Here is a 21,754-nt window from a genome sequence, read left to right as displayed (position 1 = left end):
AATCAGAATATCTAAAATTTGTGCTACAAAAAAGGATAGTCATTGGTCGAGCAACTCTATTTTTTTTCTGCCCCTCCAAATTACCTGGCACCAAGTAGAGGCTACCTAGACCCAATTCAGTCCTTTTTCTTTGGATTAATGGTTAAGTTTGCCATAATTGGTTGTTATCATGCCAAGCATCAGATGTTAACAAGGGATGTCCTTGTTGACGGTCAGGTCATGTCAAGCATAAGTACAAAAAGATATGCACGCCCAATTCATTTTTGTTTTCATGGTAAATAGTTCAATCAAAAATATAATTTAAATCTTGAAATTATCCTACAAAATCACTACGAAGGGTGAGACAGAGAGGTGGCATGAACCCTAGTCTTCTGAGTAGGGCTAGAGAGATTGTCGATGGCTCCTTTTGGAGAGAGGATTGCGCCCGCCACCACCAAATGCGGTTTGAAGAGAATTGAATAGGAAACTTTAGGTTTTTGGATTAGTCGGGTGAGAGAAATGGAGCCAGTGGAGCCTCTCAATGGCACCTTTTAAGAGAGAGAAAGAGAGGAGTCAATGTCTAGGAGTTGAGAGTAAAGGGCAAACCCTAGTTACTGGTTACCATTAGAGAGAGAAAAGGTTTGTTACTTAGTGGTATATAGAGAGGGGTTGCTGGTTAGGGTTGCAAAGAGAAAGTAGAGAGAGAAAGACATGGAGTCATGTGATGCATATTGCTTGCGCCCTATTTCTCTTTATAAAATATAATCAAACATGCACAGAAAAGCACATATCAATAAAATATATAATTCATATTTGGCATAGGCTTTATTCAGATTTCCATAGATTTGAATATTTAGGTTCAATTTTGTCAAACAGAGCCTAAGTCTTAAGAGAGGTTCACTGATAGGGCACCTGCCCCCAACCTCTGCGAATATCAGAGAGCGCAGGGAGGGAGATTTAGTTTCAATAGCCAAGACCTCATGTGAGGTTTGGTGCGAGAAAGAAGGTACCACCCTCTTCTTGAGGGTTCACCTAATCATCCAACATTCCAAATGAATAGCTTTATTTGGAGCTATTAGAGGATGAGGCCAGACATCTAGACGAGCATATTGGTCTAAGATGTAGTGGAGGAGGAGAATGCTTCGGCAATCTTTGAGAGAGATGTACTTGATAGTTGAAGTACACTAGGCATTCTAACAGGTACATCATGTTTCAAACATTTGAGCAGTAAACCACGAAACGTCAACTATCCCTTGTTCTCTCAAGTTCTCCGAACTGATCAATCTCTTCTTATTGAGTTTCATGGAATGAACACTCACACACTTATGAGGTCTCTCTCTCTCTCTATCACATTTAATACCAGAAACTTATATGGTCCATTGTGCTAACAATTTGCTTCTGGTTTCTTCAATTGATAGTTATCACATGTTGTCACTTCCTTTCTATTTTTTTTTTCATCACATTCCCTCAGAAGTTATCCTATGCCCCTTATTCCTTTATACAACTACATTTGGAAAGGTATTGTATGTAGAAGTGACCTGCATGAAACATGTGATGCATGTATGTGTTAACGGTCCTGATTAAGTAGATATGTAACTTCTCAAGATATTCCGTATTACATACAGCCCTAGGTCTTTGAGATCTCACATGTACCATATAATTGAATAGTAAAAGGTGAAAAATCTTTTGAAGGGCAGGAAATTTGTTATTTATACTGTAATTTGATTTTGAAATATGTAAGGTAGAGAATAATTTATGGGCACTGGATATGCATGTGTATGGTCAAAAGAACTTGAATTCTTGAATTATGAAGAGGTATAGATGAAGAAAAGAGTTTCCAAAGTGGAGGAAATGGATGGGGATAATTTCCATGAGAGGCCTTATTACCAGGTGTTCATCGTTTAGGATGTAGTGTCTTCTAATTTCCCAATGTCAGATAAACTAGAAATAGTGTTTTTACAAAGATGGGAAACACATCCCCTCCAGCAAGAAGAAGCCCAAATACAAGTCTTTGCAAAGGAAACAAGTGGGATTAGGGACAACTTTCTTCCGCTTCATTTTAATCAAGAATGGCTTCTTGCTATCTTTCTTCCCATATTTACATGTTTTGCACAAGACCCCTAAAATGGAGCAAGAGTCATTTAGAGAGAAAAAAAACAGTCTTTTACAACATAAACCAGGTCTTAAAAACTTCTGTAAATTAAGGAACTCCATAGCTTCTTATTGAGCTCTCCCTCTCTAAATTGATGTACCCCAAGGCTATGGGGCCTATCACTATAACCCTTGTAGCATAGAGCTTGACACCCCCATCTTCACCCAACATTTCCATGAACATCCACTGCAACTCCTCAAAGCTCTCATGTTTTTACACATTAATGCATAATCGAAGCCGAATAATAAATCCTTTCATTGTTAACAGGCTGTCTAGTTAAATCATGGATATACCAAGTTCTACGCAAATCATTGTTACAAATTAGTTCACTTGATTTGTAAAGCATGGACTGAATTGTAATGGACAAGGAAAAACTTGGATTGAATTTGTAATTGTCTTAGCATTTTTAGTTTTTAATATTATATTTAATTGAATTAGTTAGATGCTTCCTTTTGTAATTATTCATATATACGTTCTTATGAAATTTGGCTGATCTCGGTTAATAGGTTCTGCCTTTCCCGAAGTACACTTCTTCTGTCGCACAAAGGTCTCTGAAGACCTACGCTCAGGTATCTTCTATAACCATTCCAAAGCATGTAAGCATACCCTCCCATTCAATATCATTGGCTTTTTAAGAGGACATTGTTTTTATAGTAGACATTCATTGTAATTTAGAAAGTGATACTTGGGTCCTAATCTTTCAGCAAATTTAGTGTACCTTATCAACAGGGTGGACATAACTCTGAACCTTATTGTTAATTGAGACAAACTATGATCCGTTAATTGAGACAAACTATGATCCCTATGTTTATGTTAGAAATTCAAACTGTTCAGCTTTCGTGCTATTGGGATGTATATCATTGTTTAGGAACTCAAACTCTGGCAGTTGTCTCAGTCACCATGAAAATCGAGTTAGCAATTGACGTAAACCGTCAACTTTGAAGAACTTGGACTTTTCAAATTTTGTGGGAGAACTTCAAAAAGTAATGAAGTGTTTTTAATGGGATTCAGAGCATGGGATTGGAATCCAATGTTTCACTATTTCTAAACCATGTTCTTATTGCATTAGAATATGTCGCGTGTCAAAACTATAAAAAAAATTATATAACAAAAGTAGCAGGCACATCCTGAGTTTAGGGTGGCCAATGGTTTGGGCCATGCCACAGGCTTTCGGGTTGGTTCTAGAATTCGGGCCTTGGGCCCTGGTCTATTTCCAGGCCGAGTCGGGTTTGAATTCAATGGCTTGTAGATGGCCCAAATGCCTGAAATCATAAAAGGTAACTTAGCCCCTCTCTCTGAGAACGCACCTAAGCCCCTCTCTCTAAACCGTAAGAGTCTGCCCTCTCTCTCGTTCTAAACCATGAGAGCCTCTCTCTCTCTCTCTAAAAACAAAAAAACCCCTCCCTATCTCTGTCTTTATCTCTCTTAAAACCCATGAGAAATGAAGATATGAAGGTTTTTATAGGTAGGGTGGGGATCTTGAGATGGGTACTTGGATAGATGGAGGATTTGAATTGGGAGTTTGGAGGTAGCAGAGTTGATAGGGCTGTGAATTTACCTAGTCCGGATCCGAAACCTGAATTTTGGATCCTATTCGGATCTGGTACAAACTGAAGATATAATTTAACTTTTAGAAGATATAATCCCCACCATACGTTTATGGAAGATGAACGGTGGGGATTGGATCCTTGCCTCTTTCTCTCCCTAAACACGAAACTCACGAATTAGATTAGGGTTTCTTTGTAAACCCATGCCATTGCTCTGCGCCTAGCCTCTATTGCCAATGTTATTGGCGGTGGAATGGGGTTTGGCCAAAACCTCTCTCTGCCACCTACGCCACCAAATTTGATGGTGACTCAAGCTTTTGATCCAAATTTTGGTGCACCAAATGGTTAGGCTAGGTTTCAAAGGTGGTTTAATGGCTGCTCAGCCTCCATATCCACGAACATTTTAGGGAGTTGGCAATGTCGGTTTTCCAAGAGTAGACCTTGCGTTTCTTGATCATGGAACGGGGAGTATTGTGATGGTTTTGCCTGTAAATAGTGGTATGGAGCATGGTGGGGCAATTGGTGTTTCAAAGAAGCAAAAAGAAAGCCTCTTTCTCTCTCTCCTTGTAGCTTTAGTTTCCCCTCTTCTTCTCCTTGGATTTGCAAGAGCAATGAGATGATATATGGTTTGGGTTTGTAGAAGAGGAAGATGAAGGGGAAGGTGTTACATAGAGGCAAGTGTCCCTCTCTTATCTCCTCTCTCTTTCCCCCTGTTCTTGTTGGAGACTAGGAGCCAGAGGACCTCTCTTTATCATGCGCGCACACACACACACACACACACACAGAGAAAGAGAGAGAGAGAGGTGGGGTATCGGAGGTTGCCGTTATCTTTTTGAGGTTGCCGTTATCTTTTTGACAGAGAGGGGAGCTGTGTTGACAGCAAAGTCCCAAACAGTTATGCCTTGAAACACAGTCTGAAGGAAAAGGTGAGTGACCAAATTCTCGCCATTGAATTACAGTTGCTCCAAACTGGTATGCCTACTCCGTTCTCTAATTTTCTTTATTGTTATCAATGTTTTTAGGGTCCTTGTGAGCATAATTTTTTTTTTTATCAAAACTAGATTTCTCTCTCATCTTAGTTATTTTTTCTGATTTTTGACACTTGTTGCAGCTCTTCAAATCCCCTATAGAATAAATTATCTTTGGTTTTGTTGCTCAAATCTGCGCATTGTGATGGCTTAATAGAGGGACCTCTTAAGAACCTGTAAAATCCACCAAATTTGAGATCTCTCTCTCAATTTTTTTTTTTCCCCCTATTGTGACTCATCAACTGTTGCTGTGAAAGATGAAACCAAGTGGATCTGATCCGATCCGGATCCCATGTATAGTTTTGGATCCGGATTGGGTTTGAACATTTTGGATCTCAGTGGATCCGGATTCGGATCATCCCATACTATTCAGATCTGGATCTTTATCCAAGCATATCCTGATCCGATTTGACCCATTCTCATCCCTAAGAGTTGAGGTGGGTTTTTGGAGAGATGGAGGCTTGATTTGGGGTTGTACAGAGATGGAGATTTCAAAATGGGAATGGGTGCAAGGCTGGATATTGGGAATGAGTGGGGAAGGAGTTTTGACAGGGTACATGTGTGCCACCATTAGAGAGGCTCTCTCATGCCATGATTCTTTGGTCTTCTAGTTCTATGTTTTAATGGCGCTTGTTCTTGACGAGCTTCTTGGTGTAGCGAGCAAGTCTTGAGGCCTCTTGAGCATGCTCCTAAAAAATGTCATTTATCAAGCTATTCATGATCCCCATAATGTGTGTGTGTGTGTGTGTGTGTGTGAGAGAGAGAGAGAGAGAGAGAGAGAGAGAGAGAGAGAGAGAGAGAGAGGGAGGGAGGGAGGGAGGGATTCGACTTGTAGAATGAGTTAGGTTGGAGTTTTTAGTCCCATAGTCATGCATGATATATATCTATTTATTTTGACTTTGCTTTCGTCAATTTACTTGATTGGGTATACTAAAGGTGTACTAATTACTCTTTGATCTTGGACATGAAAAGAAAAAAAGTGGTATCTAAGCACATCTAATTCATCCACAAAGATTGAATTGATGAATAAGAATCAAAGAAATATAAAGAAGAAAGAATTGAAATGAATTCTTCCATTCATTTTCATGATATTAAACTACACTTCTAGAAAACCATGTTTGTGGCATTTGTGTCACCCAAACTTTGTATAGGCAATCTCTTCATCGAAACAATTAGTCCTAAAAAAATGAAAATTCGATTTGTACCTTACATATGGTCAACATGAGCCCCCCTCGAACAATGAATCCTGTCTATTTGGTGAATTTTAAGATCTAGGCCTTTAGGAACTCAAAATCAGTTTTTTTTTGCGTTTTAACATTATATTTTTTGAGTGAATGTTTTTTAACATTATTCATCTAATGGTAACACAACCATCTACAAAATTCAAGAGTTTCTTCTAAGGCTTAGCTGTAAGCATCTCACCAAATGGACGCCCTATGTTAAGTGGGTTAAAAAAGCATTCGTGAGGGTGCATTTTCATATTTTTTGGTTATTTATGAAAATGAAAAGAGTATTAGTTTACAAATTAGGGTCAAACAAACGGGCTAGCATAGTTTTTTAATATTGTTTCATCATTTTATTATTATAGAAGCACTACATAAAATCACTCATCTAGAGTTAACAACGTCTCAAAATGCAAAAGTTAATGTTAAAATAGTTGTGATGGGTGTATTTATCAAAAAAAATCTTAATTTCTGTTTTAAAATTTATTTTAATAGGTAACTTAGTCATTAAGGGTAAATTTGAACGTTTTATGAAAGTGCAATGATATTTTGGAAGTTAGTGTCCTGGAATTTGGTTTTAGAATACCCTTGCCTTTTAGTAAAAATTTCAACTTTACCACTTATAAAGATGTGATAGTACCCGTTCCCTTTTAGTGATATTTACAAATACACCCTTGCTTGATGAAGATGACAAAAAGTAACTTTTTTTAAAAACGAAACCACATAGTCAGTAAATCCACCCGTCATAACTCGTTCCAATATTGGCCTTTGTATTTTGTAGGGTTGTGAATTGTGGTTTTTCATTCCCTTAGGGCCACCCAGCTATATGGGCGCCTGCCTAGGCAGCTAGCCGACCCCCTTAGGCGTCAGGACTTCTAGCCTCCTAGGCGCCGCCTCTGCGTTTTTGAACACCAGTCTCAGCTAGTAATCTGTCTGCAGATGATATCTTTGGATTTCCAAGTTGTTTGTGCCCTGCCAACTAGGGAGATTTGGAGATAATGAACTCTGATCTGCATGTACTCATTGGAAAGGGACATTTTTCTTTGGGTTTTGCTGGTTGCTGGTACTCTAAAGCATGCATGTGCTTTACGTTCTTCAACTGACTGATGGGTGTGGTTTGTCATTTCCTTCTCACTTTGCATAGTATAGTATGAAGGATGTGTGACATCATTTATCTGTTGGGGCCACATTGTTTTGATGCACCCATTTAATGCAGAATATGGATGTGACCCCCAGTTGTTTGAGATATGGAGATTCAACCATTCCGTTACTCATTATCACATTATTTTGGCTATATTGTTCTTTTAAGTCCTTTGAAGTACTTCATATAAAGTTTATTGCAAAGCTATTTTCTATGTTGGCAGGCATACATTGACTTAGCCAATAGCTATGCAACTGGAAAGATTTCAGAAGTGGAGAAATGTCTTGAGACTCACGTGGATAAGTTTAAACTTGTAAGGTCTTGATTCACTTCTTGAATTAATGCCTTTTGCATTTCTATATATGAAGATTTATGTGGTCATATCTTTGATATGCACCTCAATGTTTTTTCAGGATGTCAATCTCGGATTAGTAAAGCAAGTTGTATTGTCTCTATACAAGCGTAATATTCAACGGTTGACACAAACTTACTTGACTTTATCCCTCCAAGATATTGCCAGCACAGTGCAATTGGAGACATCCAAGCAAGCTGAATTGCATGTGCTTCAAATGGTATCTTCACTACTTGAGAGGAGCATTAGAATCTTTAGAAATCAACTTATGTTTGTTTCATGAGAAAGTGGTAACACCTTGAGAAAGTGGTGTTCCAAGAGCGCTTTGTCAATGTAAAGACCGGGGGAAGCGCTGTCATAACTATTTTGGATGAAAGTGGTTTCCCATGTGACGGGGCTTTCATATGGGAAACATCTTTGGCAAAAGTGTCCCACAAAACTTGTGTACCCTAAAACAAACAACAATCTTTTCTCTGGATATTTTTTCTAGATTCATGGTGGGGAGATTTTCGCATCAATCAACCAGAAGGATGGGATGGTGAGCTTTCATGAAGACCCTGAGCAGTATAAGACTTCTGAGATGATCGAGCATATTGACTCATCAATTCGGAGGTATGCCTTATGTTTTTGTTGTGCCATCAGTTTACAAATGCGAGTCAACTGATAGTTGCTCTAAGATTTTTGTTGGAAATACAATTTTTTTTTAAAATTTTTTATAATTTCACTTTTTAACACATTTCTTTTTTTTATTATGTTCTATTTTTATTTTTGGGAAATTTATCAACATACCTAGAATATTAACTATTTAAAACTTTACCATTTTTCTAGTATTCCAACTCAAAATCATGTGTATTTTGATGTGCATTTTGAAATTAAATGAAAGCTAGTATTCCAATTCAAAATCATGTGTATTTTGATGGGCATTTTGAAATTAAATGAAAGCAATGGGTAAAAGGATTTTTTTTTTTTAATTTTATAATTTCACTTTTTAACACATTTCTTTTTTTTTATTATGTTTTATTTTTATTTTTGGGAAATTTATCAACATACGTAGACTATTAACTATTTAACATTTTACCATTTTTCTAGTATTCCAACTCAAAATCATGTGTATTTTGATGTGCATTTTGAAATTAAATGAAATCTAGTATTCCAATTCAAAATCATGTGTATTTTGATGGGCATTTTGAAATTAAATGAAAGCATATGGGTCAAAGGTTAAATAGTTGAAAAGTAAGGTGTACTCTTGATAAATTTCCCTTGATTTTTTACTTGAAAACTTGCATAATGCTTTACTTTTAGATGGATATTGTCGTTCTCTACCCTCTAAATTTGATTGTATATAGGACTAGTGATGCAAATTATTAAATGACGAACACAATGGGAACATGATGGTAGAAGGGGCTCTTGGTACAAGTGATGGCGGAGGTCATAAATACATTCATAGGATTAGGATGTCGAAAGTGAAAGAAGCTTTTGAAAGGATGAAGATATGAAAGGCTTTAGGACTAGTTGGTATCCCAATAGAAGTTTGGAAGTGTATGGGGGAAATTGGCATTGACTGGCTGACAAAGCTCTTCAACAAGGTGTTGAGAACAAAGAAAATGCCAGACGAATGGAGGAAAAATACTGTGGTACCTATCTACAAGAACAAAGGAGACATACAAAATTGTGCAAACTATCGAGGGGGCAAGTTTATGAGCTGCCATACTATGGAGCTCTGGGAGAGAGTCATTGAGCAACGACTAAGGTATGAAATGAGTGTATCTGAAAATCAATTTGGTTTTATGCCAAGAAGGTCAACAATTGAGGCTATTTTCCTACTTAGGCAATTGATTGAGAAGTTTAAGGTGAAAGGAAAAGACCTCCACATGGTCTTTATTGATCTAGAAAAAGCTTATGATAGAGTACATCGAGATTTGATTTGGCTAGTGTTGGAAAAGAAAGGTGTCTTTAGACACTACATCTACTTGGTGATAGATATGTACGATGGAGCGCTAACTAATATACAAACATCTAGTGGAGAGACAAGTGAGTTTTCAGTGACAATATGTCTATACCAAGGGTCAGCATTGAGGCCGTACCTCTTTGTCTTAGTTATGGGCGACTGAACTAGGCACCTACAGGATGAGGTACCGTGGTGCATGTTGTTCGCAGATGAAATATTTTTGATTGATGAGATCCGAGACGGCATCAACACAAAGTTAGAACTTTGGAGGGATGCTTTAGAATCCAAAGGTTTTAAAGTTAATCAGACTAATACAGAGTATATGGAGTGCAAGTTTAGTAATAATAGGAGTAGAGATGAGGAAGTAGTTAAGATTGATGGCCAAGAAGTACAAAGTAGACCGCATTTTCGATATCTTGGGTCGATAATCCAAGAAAATGGAGAGATTGAGAAAGATGTCACACACAGAATTAAAGCTAGGAGGGCGAAGTGGTGATGTGCAACTGGAATTTTATGTGATTGCCGCATCGCAATGAGGTTGAAGGGAAAGTTCTATAGGACATCGGTGAGACCAGCTTTGCTCTATAGGGTGGAATGTTGGGTAGACAAAAAACAATATACTATACCCATAGAATGGGTGTAGCGGAGATGATGATGTTGAGATGGATGAGTGGCAAGTCAAGAAGAGATAGATTTCGAAATGAATCTATTCGAGAAAATTTAGGCTTGGCACCAATAGGCGAAAAAAATAAGAGAGAGTAGAGTTAGGTGGGCTGGCCATGTGTGGTGCCGAAACTTTGAAATTGCCCAAACTTTTACATTCAATAGCCAATTAAGCCAAAATAAAAAATTCATGGTTTACATCCATTAGCATTTCAAACATTTCTTCAAAGTTCAAAAGTTAAAGTTCAACACATTCCGAAGTTCTAAAATCCAAAGTGGAATGGTGTAGATCTAGTAGGTTGGAACTAGGGTTTAGCAAAGAAAAAGATAAGGAAGATCCAAAATTAGATTAATAATGCAAAACGAGAGATAAAAGGAGCATTAGCTTCTCTATGGTTTTGAATAAGTCCATAACAAGATGCTTCATTATACTTGAGTGCATCCGTTATATAAGAAAATCCTAAGAAGACTTAATCCTGACCATCCATCAAATCTAATCATAGCCATTCATTATAAAAGACTTTAAGTGAATAGAAAGACATAAAAGTCCTTAGAAATTACTACTTATGCCCCTAAGTGAATAAAATGAATCAAGAAATAAAAAAAAGACATAAAAAGACAGATTCAATGGCTATTTCGCCTCTGTGGTCCCTCTTGTAAACTTTAAGCTTGTCTCTCTTATCTTGATATTGAAGAGCAGCATTTTGGGCTGCATTAGACCCCCCCTGCCTCAAAAGAATTCGCCCTTGAATTCGGCTGCTTGTTGTCAGTGGTATCACCATGATATGAAATTGAGATGCTTGACATTAAAAACATCTGAACTGAGAATATGGCTAGGAAGCTTTAATTTGCAGGCATTCTCATTAATCTTCTGCACCACTCCACATGGCCCAATCTTGCACCGGCTCAACTTGTGCTATTTCCCTGCTGGAAATCTATCCTTAGTCAAAATTGCCTACACAAAATCTCCAATATTAAAAATCATATGCCGACGATGCTTGCCTTATATTTGGCATTTGACTCTTCTAGCTGCTGCCGAACCTTGTCATGAACAAATTTCATATGTTCGATCAAGTCTTTCGCCTTGCCACTAACTCGGCCCGTATGTGGAACTGGTGCTAAATTGAGGGCACTCCTTGGGTTCTGTCCATAAACAAATTTCAAAAGGACTAAAACATGTGGACCGATCCTGGGACCTGTTAAAAGCAAACTCAGCCTGAGATAAGGTTTGATCCCACTGCTTAAGATTGGTGCCCACCAGACTATGAATCAAATTACCCAAGCTCCGATTCACCCCTTCAATCTGACCATTTGTTTGTGGATGATACACAGTGCTAAAATTCAGTGAAGTGCCAAGCTTCTTCCAAAATCTGATCACAATCAGAAGTGATAGATTTAGGCACACCATGAAATCTGACAATCTCCTTAAAGAACAATGTGCAATATGCGAGGAATCCATTGTCTTTCTACAAGCTAGAGAATGAGCCATCTCAGAAAATCGATCAACCATACATAGCAAAGACCGAGTCCATACCTCGTTGTGTACATGGCAAACCTAGGACAAAATCCATGCTCACATCTGTCCACAGTGACTTCGGAATGGGTCATGGCATGTATAGGCCAGCATTAGTAGCAGTCCCCTTATATCTACTCACGTCTGGCTTTAACTTTGGCCAATGATGATCAGCACTAACCTAAGCCAGTCTTATCCTTCCATAAGTGTCCCTTGCCATGTGACTCTTTGGATAATTTGCTGTCTTAAAGAACACTTAGGAACACACAGACAATTCCCTTTGATAAAGAACCCCATCATACTCAACATAATCATCATGTTGGCCAAAATCAACCTCCTGAAGAAGTCTCCCAGAGTATGTATATTGGGAAAAAGTCTCAGAAAGTGTCAAATCCCAACACTTTAGCCTGCATAGTAGCAAGCAAAGAGGCTCTCCTACTTAGTGCATCCGCTACCTTATTTTGTGCACCAGATTTATGCTTTAGGATAAAAGTGAACTCCTGGAGGTATGCCACCCACTTGGTATGTGAATGATTCAACTTATGCTAGCCATTAATGTGCTTTAACTCATGATAAAAATAAAGAATGACTTTCCACTGGATCAAGTAGTCTCTCAAATGGCATAAATAGCATAATTTCTGACTGAAATAAGCTACAGGTTTACCATCCTGACTTAACACTGGACCAATAACGACCTTAGAAGCATCACAATTGCTTCAAAGACTTTTTCAAAGTTTGGAAGCACTAGGACTGGTGGTGCTGATAGCCTCAACTTGATCTACATGAAGCTTTTTTCTACTTGTGGTGCCCATTGAAAGACTTTGTTCTTCACACAATATGTGAAAGGTGCCATATTTGCGCTGAAATGATGTCTGAAGCGCTGATAAAATGAGCCCAAAGCATGAACTACACACATCATGGATTGCTTCGGCATCGGCCAAATCTACAATTGCTCGTACCTTGGATTCATCAGCTCTTAACACCTTCTCCAGAACTTCATAACCCATGAAAATCACAGGTCAGCCATTAAACGGCCCTTCTTCATGTTGGCATATTATTTATCCCTGTGCAAGTAGGCAAAACCCCCTGCAAATGCTGCAATTGCAAGTTAGTAGAAGTGCTGTAAATTAAAATATCATCAAAATATACTACTACAAATCTGCCAATAAACGGCTTGAGCACATGATCCACGACTCGCATGAATGTGCTACCATTCGTAAAACCCTTCTCTAGTCTTGAAGGTTGTCTTCCAATCATCTCTAGGTCTGATCCGAATTTGATGATAACCGTCTATCTTCGAGAACATCTGAGCATCCGTAAGCTGGCCCAACATGTCATCAAGCCGGGGTATAGGACAACACATCCTCCGGCTGTTTATGGCCCTGTTGAACACATCCTCCAGCTGTTGTCCTTTTTATTAGAAGTAAGAAGTGCTGGGACAACACAAGGACTCATACTCTCTCTGATATAACCGTTGGTCAATAACTCTTTTACTTATCTGCAAAGCTCTGCATGCTCTTGTGGGCGCATTCGACAGTGTGGTTTGCTAGGAAGCTAGCACCTGGCAGCAATCAATGTGGTGCTGCTTAGCATACATGGGGGGCAATCCTGGGGGTAGCTCCTCGAGGAGAACATCACAAAACTTGTCCAAAAGTGGTCTAACCACCTTAGGGACAAGATTACTCAACAGCTTCTTCCCCACAAGATGCAAACACAACCCCAGATTCCTTCATTTCCTCTGTAAATCTGGCCAAAGAAAGAAAAGTCTATGGGCTAGAATTATTTTTAGGTTATCCTTTCAAAACATATTATTATTCTTGCACCCATCATGTATGGCATGTCTATCATACTACCAAGGCCTCCCAACAAGATATGGCACACATCCATTGTCAACAACACAGCACACATTGTCATTATAGCGCTGGCCATTGGAAAAAGAAACTAGGCAACGTTTAGAGACTGTTACCTCATTGCCATTTTTGAATCAAGATAATTTGTAGGGATGTGGATGGTCTTTCACACTCAAATGTAGCTTTGTCATGGCCTCAATTGATGCCACATTTTTGTAACGGCCACTATCAATAACCATGGTACAAAACCCTTCCTCCAATTGTGCATGAGGTGTGAATATAGTGGTTCGCAATCAATCTTCTTGTGTGTTCTCTTTCTGTGCCAAGAAGCTCCTTTTGGCCGCTAATGCTTCACCACAATATATGCTATTTTAAGGTCTTGAAATTCTAATTTTGTTTCACAACAATAATGATCAAGGTCGAGATAATCGATTTGAAGGTTTTTGATACTGGAACTATAATTTTTGATCAGTTTTGAGTTGAGGCTTTACTTTTTCCACAAAGCCTTGGCTTTATTTTAACCTAATTCTTGTTTTTAATTCTATTTATAATTTAAAATTCTTTTAGAATTTGTCTATTATTTTTAAATTATATTTTATATATAAAAAATTTCTTGTTGGGGCAGTACTGGGTTTTAAGCTGAAGTACTAGATATCTGAGAGACGTACTAAAACCGACACAGGTGTATACTGTTATTTGTCTCTCTTTTTTTTTTTGATATTAATTTGTGCATATATGTATTGGTTCCTTTAATCTAATCCATTAAGATAGCTGGTTGTCTATTCCATTTGCTCTCTTTTTTGGGGCTATTCATTTCTCAGGGTGGCTGGTTGCCACAACATGACATCAAGACTTTCTTTCATACCAAGTTCCTATGTTACCATTCCCAGGGGGGGAAAAAGGAGGTTAAAATATATGTTTGTAATGATCTGGAAGTTAGGAATGTCCCATTTTCTTTTCTAGACATTTGCAGTATTTTGATGTGAAGAATGTCACTTTCACAGAGAACTACTGTGAATTTGTCGTATGTACTATTGGGAGTTGCAAAGCCGGTGTACTCGTTAATGTGTATGTTTATTGTTCATGTACTATTTCTTGAAACAAGCTTCATTGCTGTTCCTTGTTGTTCTAGAATTATGTTGCTCTCGAAGAAGCTAAGTGCCGTGGATGAACATATATCGTGTGATGCTGCATACTTGTCCAAGGTGAGCCAAATGGAATTGGTTGTTGGTCTGTGCTCACTGCAGATTGATACTGATGGTGTTCCTATTTTCCCTCAGGTTGGAAGAGAACGACCGAGGTTCGAAATTGATGAATTTGACACTGTTCCTCAGAAGTATATGACGATGTGAAATGTGGTGACTAGTTTATCTTTGAGGTGCTTATACTTGCTCATTCCTTGAGCATCGCAGCTTTCATATTCAATTCAAGTGCCAACAGTATTGAAGTTTTATACTTGACCACAAAAAAAAAAATACCACAAAAAAAAAATAAGGCATTTCTGATTACTTTGAATGTTTGGATGGGGAATCTGGCATAGTTTTGATGTTATCATTCTCAGTTCTTGTCACTTACGAAAAATCATTAATTTGATTGAGAGGGTTTGGAGCTTTACCATGCTCTTGGTTATTTACCCAGCTGCAGCAGCTCGCTTGCTCTCACGCGTGTGCTACAATCAAGTACTTGGTTGAGTTGTTTTTGACCTTTTCTTTGGTGGGGCATTTGGTAATGGGCATTCTCTACTTAGGAAATAAAAAATTCCTGGGCACTGTACCAGTTCCTTGTTTGTCAACTTCCTGTTTTTTTTTTTTTGGGTGTGGTGGGGGGTGGATGGGTGTGTTCAGGGGTGGGTGGTGTGGGAGGGGTTGGAAGTAGAGATCACTGTGATACCTGCTTCCCCTTTTCGTGTGGTGTAACCCTCCCCCAACGAATTTTTTCAACATTCCATGCCCAAAGCCTTTTCTCTCTTTTCTTTCCTGCCTTTTTTAAATGGATTTTAAACAGGGAAAATGGTTTTCTGAGTTGCAATGTAAGTAAAGTTTGAGTGAAGCGAGAGTTATTTATAGGTGTCGATCAGTAAATTCGTGCCTAATGTTATTTGCCATTGACGAAAATAACTTTCAAAGTTATGTACCATTACGAAAATAGCCTCCAATCAAGATGAAATATCATTAGAATAGTTTAACTATTGACTTTTATGTACAAATAAATAGAGTCTCTGATAGAGAAAAAGTTTATAGAAAATATCAACCTTATACTGTAGAGTTGAGGCGCACCAAAAAAGCTCATCAAAATTGTGAATATATGGAAAAACTTAGATTTCAATATTTATAATAGTGCATTTTGTAACACATTATTGAGACGGTTCGTTTTTAAGATTTTAAAGTATCTATAAATATGTTCGATCTGTATTATTTTTAGAGTATGAAATTTCATGTGTAGTGCTCAAAGTGGATTTTCTTGCCACCCTTGGAATTTTTTATACCAAACTTATATTTTTCTATAAAATTTGGAGGTGCTTTACTTTGATTGTTTAAGATTGATAGCTTATACAAAAAAAACCATTACTTGAAAGTCATTATTACTTAACTGTCACGACTCCGCCCCCTGATCTCTACCGTCCCATACCAAAGGGCGACAGAGTGCCTCATTGTGAGTGGTGTGCAGTAGATCGATGACAACAGGCATTTGGAATTTAGACAAGTTCAGGATTGCTTGATGGAATCTATTTATTTTTTTCTCGTGGTTTGTTTTGATCCGCATTTTTAACACATGTTGATGCGACTCCTTTTTGAGTGATGTACGCAACTTTCGGTCGTAATTCTGTACTTTGTCGCCCTCCGGTATGGGACGGTAGGGATCAGGGGGCGGGATCGTGACAGTTACATTATTAAAATAGCATGGATTTGGAATCTTGAACAAACAAAAGATATTGGAAAATTTTCACATTTTAGGCCGTCAGTGTGCAAAAGAGTATGGTATGAGCTAGGTGTATACGTGCATAGACAAATCAAAGCAGTTGAAATCGGGAGATGGTCATTTGGACCATTTCTTGGATCCGTTGGGCCACCCATTTTGCAACCGATTAGCCCAAGTAATTGATATCCTGTTGAAAGTTCCAAAACCAGAACATCATTTATCGGTAAAATTTCATTTGGGACTTGGAAAATGCAGTGCTATTTATGTTAGAAAAAAATTCATACAAGGTATCTATTTTATATTATAACAGCAAGAAACACTAACCTAATGGAAAAAGTTGTTTCGATGTTGGAAAAGTCTCAAATTGATCATCTGAAGTTGAGATGTATGCATATGACAAATAAAGAATTTTAAGTCTTCAAAATAGTACATCTTATAATACATTATGTAGACTGTCTATTTCTAAGGTTTTTAAATGATCATATTTTTGCATGATCTGTACCATTTTTTAACTTCAAATGTTATAACTAAAGGTGAAAAAGAATTTTAGACATTAAAATTGTATCTTTTGGCAAAGGTTTGAAGGTGCGTCTCATACAAATACACCATTTGTGTTATTTTACTAATGTGACCCAATCGAAAAACACTATCAACCCCACAAATTTTAAATTCAGCCTGTATGTTTTTTACTTTTATGTTAGTAGTTATTTTTATGGGTTTGAAATACTAAACAAACACATTTATTTTGATAATTTTGTAAGCTAAATTAACTAAGTACCTTTCGCATCATTTGATTTCTAGGCCAAATTGCAATTTGGCCCAATTTGAAATTGTCATAAGCAATTCAACCTCAAAGGGTTTTTGAATTTTAAAATTGATTTGATTCTCAATTGCAATCAGACCAAAATTGGATTTTTTTATCTAAACCTACAACTTTTTGGCAAAAAAATTCAAATAGTCTCCCTCTCACGATTGCCACCAACGCACCACAACTAGCTTCATCATCAACACCTGGCAACCACTACTTCGTCCTCCAGTACCACTACCACCGGCTAGCCAACATCACCACAACCATCACTCATCCACTACCACCACCCATGACCACCATTACTAACACCCTCTATACCACCACTTAAAACAAAATACAGTTTTTTGAAACATTTTAAAAAATAATTAGCCGCATTGTGCTTTCTCAAAGAAAAACTGATATGAAATATATGTTTTCTATGGTTTTGCCTATCACTTTATTCCCAAAACTTTGGCAACACCTCCCCCTATTCAGAGTCAGTAGAAAAACTCCAGAACACTCCTAGTACTAATCAAATTCCTATAGAAATTACATCAAGTTTTAGAGGTTATATCTTACAACAAAACCGCTCCTAGTACTAGTCAAATTCCTAAAAGAGCTAAATAACAAGTGTATAGATATGAAGAAAAAATGATTTAAGTCTTACAAATACTGCATTTTACAAGACAGGCCATCTACTTTTAATACTATCTACACATGTTTGGAGCTTTAAATTTCATAACTAGTGTTGAAAAATAGATTTGAGACTATCATAGAGATTGATGGCATCGTAACTGCATCTTCTAGTAGTTTTGGAGGCACGCCTTACTTTTTTTTCTTTGGTTTTTCTTTTTTTTGGGGGGTGGGGGGAGAGTAAATTTCATAATTAGTATTGGAAATAGATTTTGAGACTATCATAGGGATTGATGATATCATATCTACATCTTCCAATAGTGTTGGAGGCACGTGGTGTTGATTGACGTCAACGGCTAACCACTCAAGTCCAAGCCCGATTCCTAGGTGCGCTTACTTTGATTGTTTATGATTGGTGCCCTAAGGAAAATGGGAAATATGCCATTTCCCATTTAAAAGATGTATATGCAACAGATGTAAGAAAAAAACCTTGTGAATTGACCATTGTTGCCCAACAGTATATTATGTTAATTTAGAATATGCATTTACTAATATTTTCTAACTCAAATTTACAAAAAATTTCCATGGTACAATAACAAAGACTATACAAGCTCACAAACAATAATGTTCTAGACCTTTTGCATTTTTTGAATGTAAAAAAATATACAGTTCTCATCAAAAAGATAAATTTCGTAGAGAGTCAAACCTTTATAAAATCCTTTGCCCTATCGAAACTTAAAAATCAAAGATAGTCCCACTCAATCAATGCTGATTCTTAAGTCCCTACTAACCCATAGCGGAGGAATAAACTAGGCTGAGACTAAAGCTACATACCTGCAACCGACAACAAAGTCGGTCAACATCATCCTTTGTGTAGCTCCACCATTAATAGGTTATCCTTCACGGAGAGAGAGAGAGACAGAGAAGAGTCGAAAGGGCGAGGGGGATTTAAAGACATATAAGGAACAACAACCATTCAATAAAGTGGAAAAAAAATCTTAAAAAAAGAAAGAAAAACACACGCACGCCTTATCCACATTTTTTTTTGCTTCATAGGTCCCTATACAAATCTTTCAAACCAAAAAAAAAAAAAAGCGAAAAGCCCATCCTCATTCCCTGTTCCTCCATCTCCTCCATACAAATAAAAAAAAAAAAAAAAAAAACGACACTCCTCATACACATTGATGTAATCTTCTACACTGCGATACAATATCAAAATATAAAAGCCTCAAAAGTAAGAAACAAACAATGAGATGTATCAAGGAATCCTCAAAAATATCCCTTCACTCGTTCAACTCGCACTGACAAACCTGCCAACCATGAAATGGTTCAAAAACTCATAACAAAATATGAACCTCCTTTTCCTTTATTGATTAGTTTTAAAAAGAGAACTCCAATAGCGAATTTTGTTTAATATGGGAAGATTACACAATTCCAAATTTTCCTTTTATTGATGTGGAAAAACAAATATAGTATGGAGAATTCATAAAGGGAGACAGCTACAACTAAAGAAGAACATGCCAATGTTCAAAAATTCAGCTCCATCACTTGTCTGTACTGAAGGTATAAATCCGTAAAAACTAGTATGGCAATTTTCAAGAGAAACTTTACTTAGAAAAATGATTAATAACATACTTGTACAAATTCTTAGAGAACTATCTTGGATTACTAATAAAAGAACAAGCATGCATGTGTTCACTCTCCCTCTCATGTGCACATAACAAAGTCAAATGTATCCCAATCTCTCATTACACACGATTTCTTCCTAACAATTAGTATTAGAGAACGAATTATGGAAATTTGAGGATAGACAGCTCCCTACAGCTACAGATATAGTGCTCAAACAGTTTGACGAATACAAACAGTTTAAAGATTGAACAACACCAGTCCACCACACAAGAAAGTGAAAAGACAATTTTTTCACTTGGACTCGAAAGGACGTCAATCAAAGCCCCTAAAAATAGAAGGCACACCGGGATGAGATGTGATACACAACACGAGGGAACTCTAATTGATAAATATATGCAAAGGCTTTAGGGTTGACAAAGAGCAAGTGGGCTAAGAGGAAAAATAGGAAAGCAGTGGTTAATATTGTTTTGGACTAACAATTTTGGAATGGGGTTCAATATGCATTAGGTATTTCTAGCTCGTTAGTGAAGGGATTGTGGTTGGTTCATAGAGAGAAGGAATTGGAAAATGGGTCATATTTATAAAGCAATCGTATTGCCAATGATGAAATCAAAAAAATATTAGGTGATGATGAAGCAAAGTACGGTCCTTCTTGGAAACTTATAGAAGAGAAATGGAACTCACAGTTTGTGCGGTTCCTAAACTTAGCAAAATACTAACTTAACCCTACTCATTTCCACATTGATTATGAGATACATAACAAGAGTGAGTTCATAGATGCAATCAACTAATCCAACATCAAACTCAACCATGATTTCGATGCCCAAAACAAGGTCTCAATGGATTTAGAGCGAGAGAGAGAAAGAGAAAGAGAAAGAGAAAGAGAAACCATACCTACAAAAAAGAAGTAACAAGCATTGAATTACATATACTCTAATAAATAAATTCTAAATTAAATTTTGAGACTAAAAGAGCTCAATATATTTGGAGATATGACATTCTTTCAAACTCAACAAATTAAATATCTACGCTACGAGACGAGAGGAATGAAAGCCAACTATAGATAATTACAATGGTGTCAAGTAAATTTGAGAAAAACAAACTTTGAGAAATCTCCATTTTTATGAATCCATTTGAATTTTATCATTAAGAAGTGGTCGTGTTTTCTCAGTGAGAGCAATCTCTCTTACTTGGGTATGTTGGATGTTCAGGTGAAATATAAACCGTGACGGTAAAGGATGAACCACCTCACCTCACGGATCAGGTCCTATTTTAGACGGTGCATTGGACCATAACATGGCCTAACTCATTGAATTTTAATAATGGGCATGGTGGGGGAATTTGTCATCTCGGCTTGGACTTATTTTGTGTTGCAACTTGTATGGTTCAAAAAAGTTTTCTAGGCCTTATTTTGTTTGTTACTATCCTACTAATGATGTATATGCAATAGATGTCAGAAAAAGAACTTGTGAACAAATCGTTGTTGCCCTACAGTATATTGTTTTCTAACTCAAATTTATAAAAAATTACCATGGTACAATAGCAAAGACTATACATGCTCTAAAACAATAATGTTCTAAACCTTTTGAATTTTTTGAATACCAAAAAAAATAGAGTTCTCATCAAAAAGATAAATATCGTAGAAAGTCAAACTTTCATATATTCCCTTGCCCTATCGAAACTACAAAAATCAAAGATAGTCAATGCTCATTCTCAGGTCACTACTAACCCATAGTAGAGGAATAAACTAGGTTGAGACTAAAGTTAAATACCTGCCACCGGCCAACAAAGTTGGTCAGCATTATTCTGTGTGTAGCCCCTTTTTGCATGCCCTCAAGCGGGTCACTGCAAATAAAAATTCATCACCATTAATAGGTTATCCTTACTTGAGAGAGAGAGACGGAGAAGAGAAGGGACCAGGAGGGGAAGGGGGGGGGGGGAGGGGGGGGGTTTGAAAGACAAAAGATCAATGGAGCAAGCCATTTAACATAAATAATATATAGCGGAAGCAAAAAGCTTTACCTGATGGCAACATTTATCTATTCATAGGTCCACATTCTATCAATGAACGACCGAAACATCCACACGGATGCCACACCTATCAGCTTCCCAATCAGTGCTTGCAACACTTTGCTAACATCCCTCAAATTTCAAACATATAAGGAACAACAACCATTCAATAAAGTGGGAAAAACATCTTAAAAAAAAGGAGAAACACGCACACCTCATCCACATTTTCTTTTGCTTCATAGGCCCTCCTGTACAAATCTTTCAACCAAAAAGAAAAAACAAAAAAAACAAAAAGTGAAAATCCCATCCTCATTCCCTGTTCCTCCATCTCCTCCATGCAAATAAAAAAATCAAAACAAAAATTGGGACTCCTCATACAC

At 37.3% G+C, this 21,754-nt stretch overlaps 2 protein-coding genes across 30 annotated transcripts in view; one reads left to right on the top strand and one right to left on the bottom strand.

Annotated features, from left to right (window-relative positions):
• COP13 (Proteasome component (PCI) domain protein) overlaps nucleotides 1-15,010 on the top strand; it is a 60,435-nt gene extending 45,425 nt beyond the window's left edge. The window contains exons 7-12 of one of the 2 annotated variants that reach the window (XM_011626713.3): nucleotides 2,638-2,700; nucleotides 7,294-7,383; nucleotides 7,484-7,642; nucleotides 7,913-8,034; nucleotides 14,529-14,601; nucleotides 14,677-15,010. In XM_011626713.3, coding sequence (XP_011625015.2) covers nucleotides 2,638-2,700; nucleotides 7,294-7,383; nucleotides 7,484-7,642; nucleotides 7,913-8,034; nucleotides 14,529-14,601; nucleotides 14,677-14,748 — 579 coding nt within the window. In that variant the 3' untranslated portion in view covers nucleotides 14,749-15,010. The remainder of the gene's footprint in view (nucleotides 1-2,637; nucleotides 2,701-7,293; nucleotides 7,384-7,483; nucleotides 7,643-7,912; nucleotides 8,035-14,528; nucleotides 14,602-14,676) is intronic. The other variant, XM_088846788.1, reaches the window with a different exon arrangement.
• A 3,684-nt stretch (nucleotides 15,011-18,694) lies between these two features.
• Nucleotides 18,695-21,754, bottom strand: part of LOC110007641 (uncharacterized) — a 52,583-nt gene continuing 49,523 nt past the window's right edge. For 23 of the 28 annotated variants that reach the window (XR_016040844.1, XR_016040845.1, XR_016040847.1 and 20 more), the window contains 4 exons: nucleotides 21,589-21,632; nucleotides 21,387-21,497; nucleotides 21,137-21,209; nucleotides 18,695-19,045 (listed from right to left, as the gene is read on the bottom strand). The gene's annotated coding sequence lies outside the window, so the exon portion shown is untranslated. The remainder of the gene's footprint in view (nucleotides 19,046-21,136; nucleotides 21,210-21,386; nucleotides 21,498-21,588; nucleotides 21,633-21,754) is intronic. The other 5 variants (XR_016040846.1, XR_016040829.1, XR_016040834.1 and 2 more) reach the window with 2 other exon arrangements.

Source organism: Amborella trichopoda, chromosome 9 (assembly GCF_054954075.1).
Source record: "Amborella trichopoda isolate Santa Cruz 75 chromosome 9, AtrichopodaSantaCruz75HAP2 v2.0, whole genome shotgun sequence".
NCBI classification, from domain to species: Eukaryota; Viridiplantae; Streptophyta; class Magnoliopsida; order Amborellales; family Amborellaceae; genus Amborella; species Amborella trichopoda.
The sequence above is the reverse complement of the archived record's forward strand: the minus strand, read 5'-3'. Positions and strand labels throughout refer to the sequence as shown.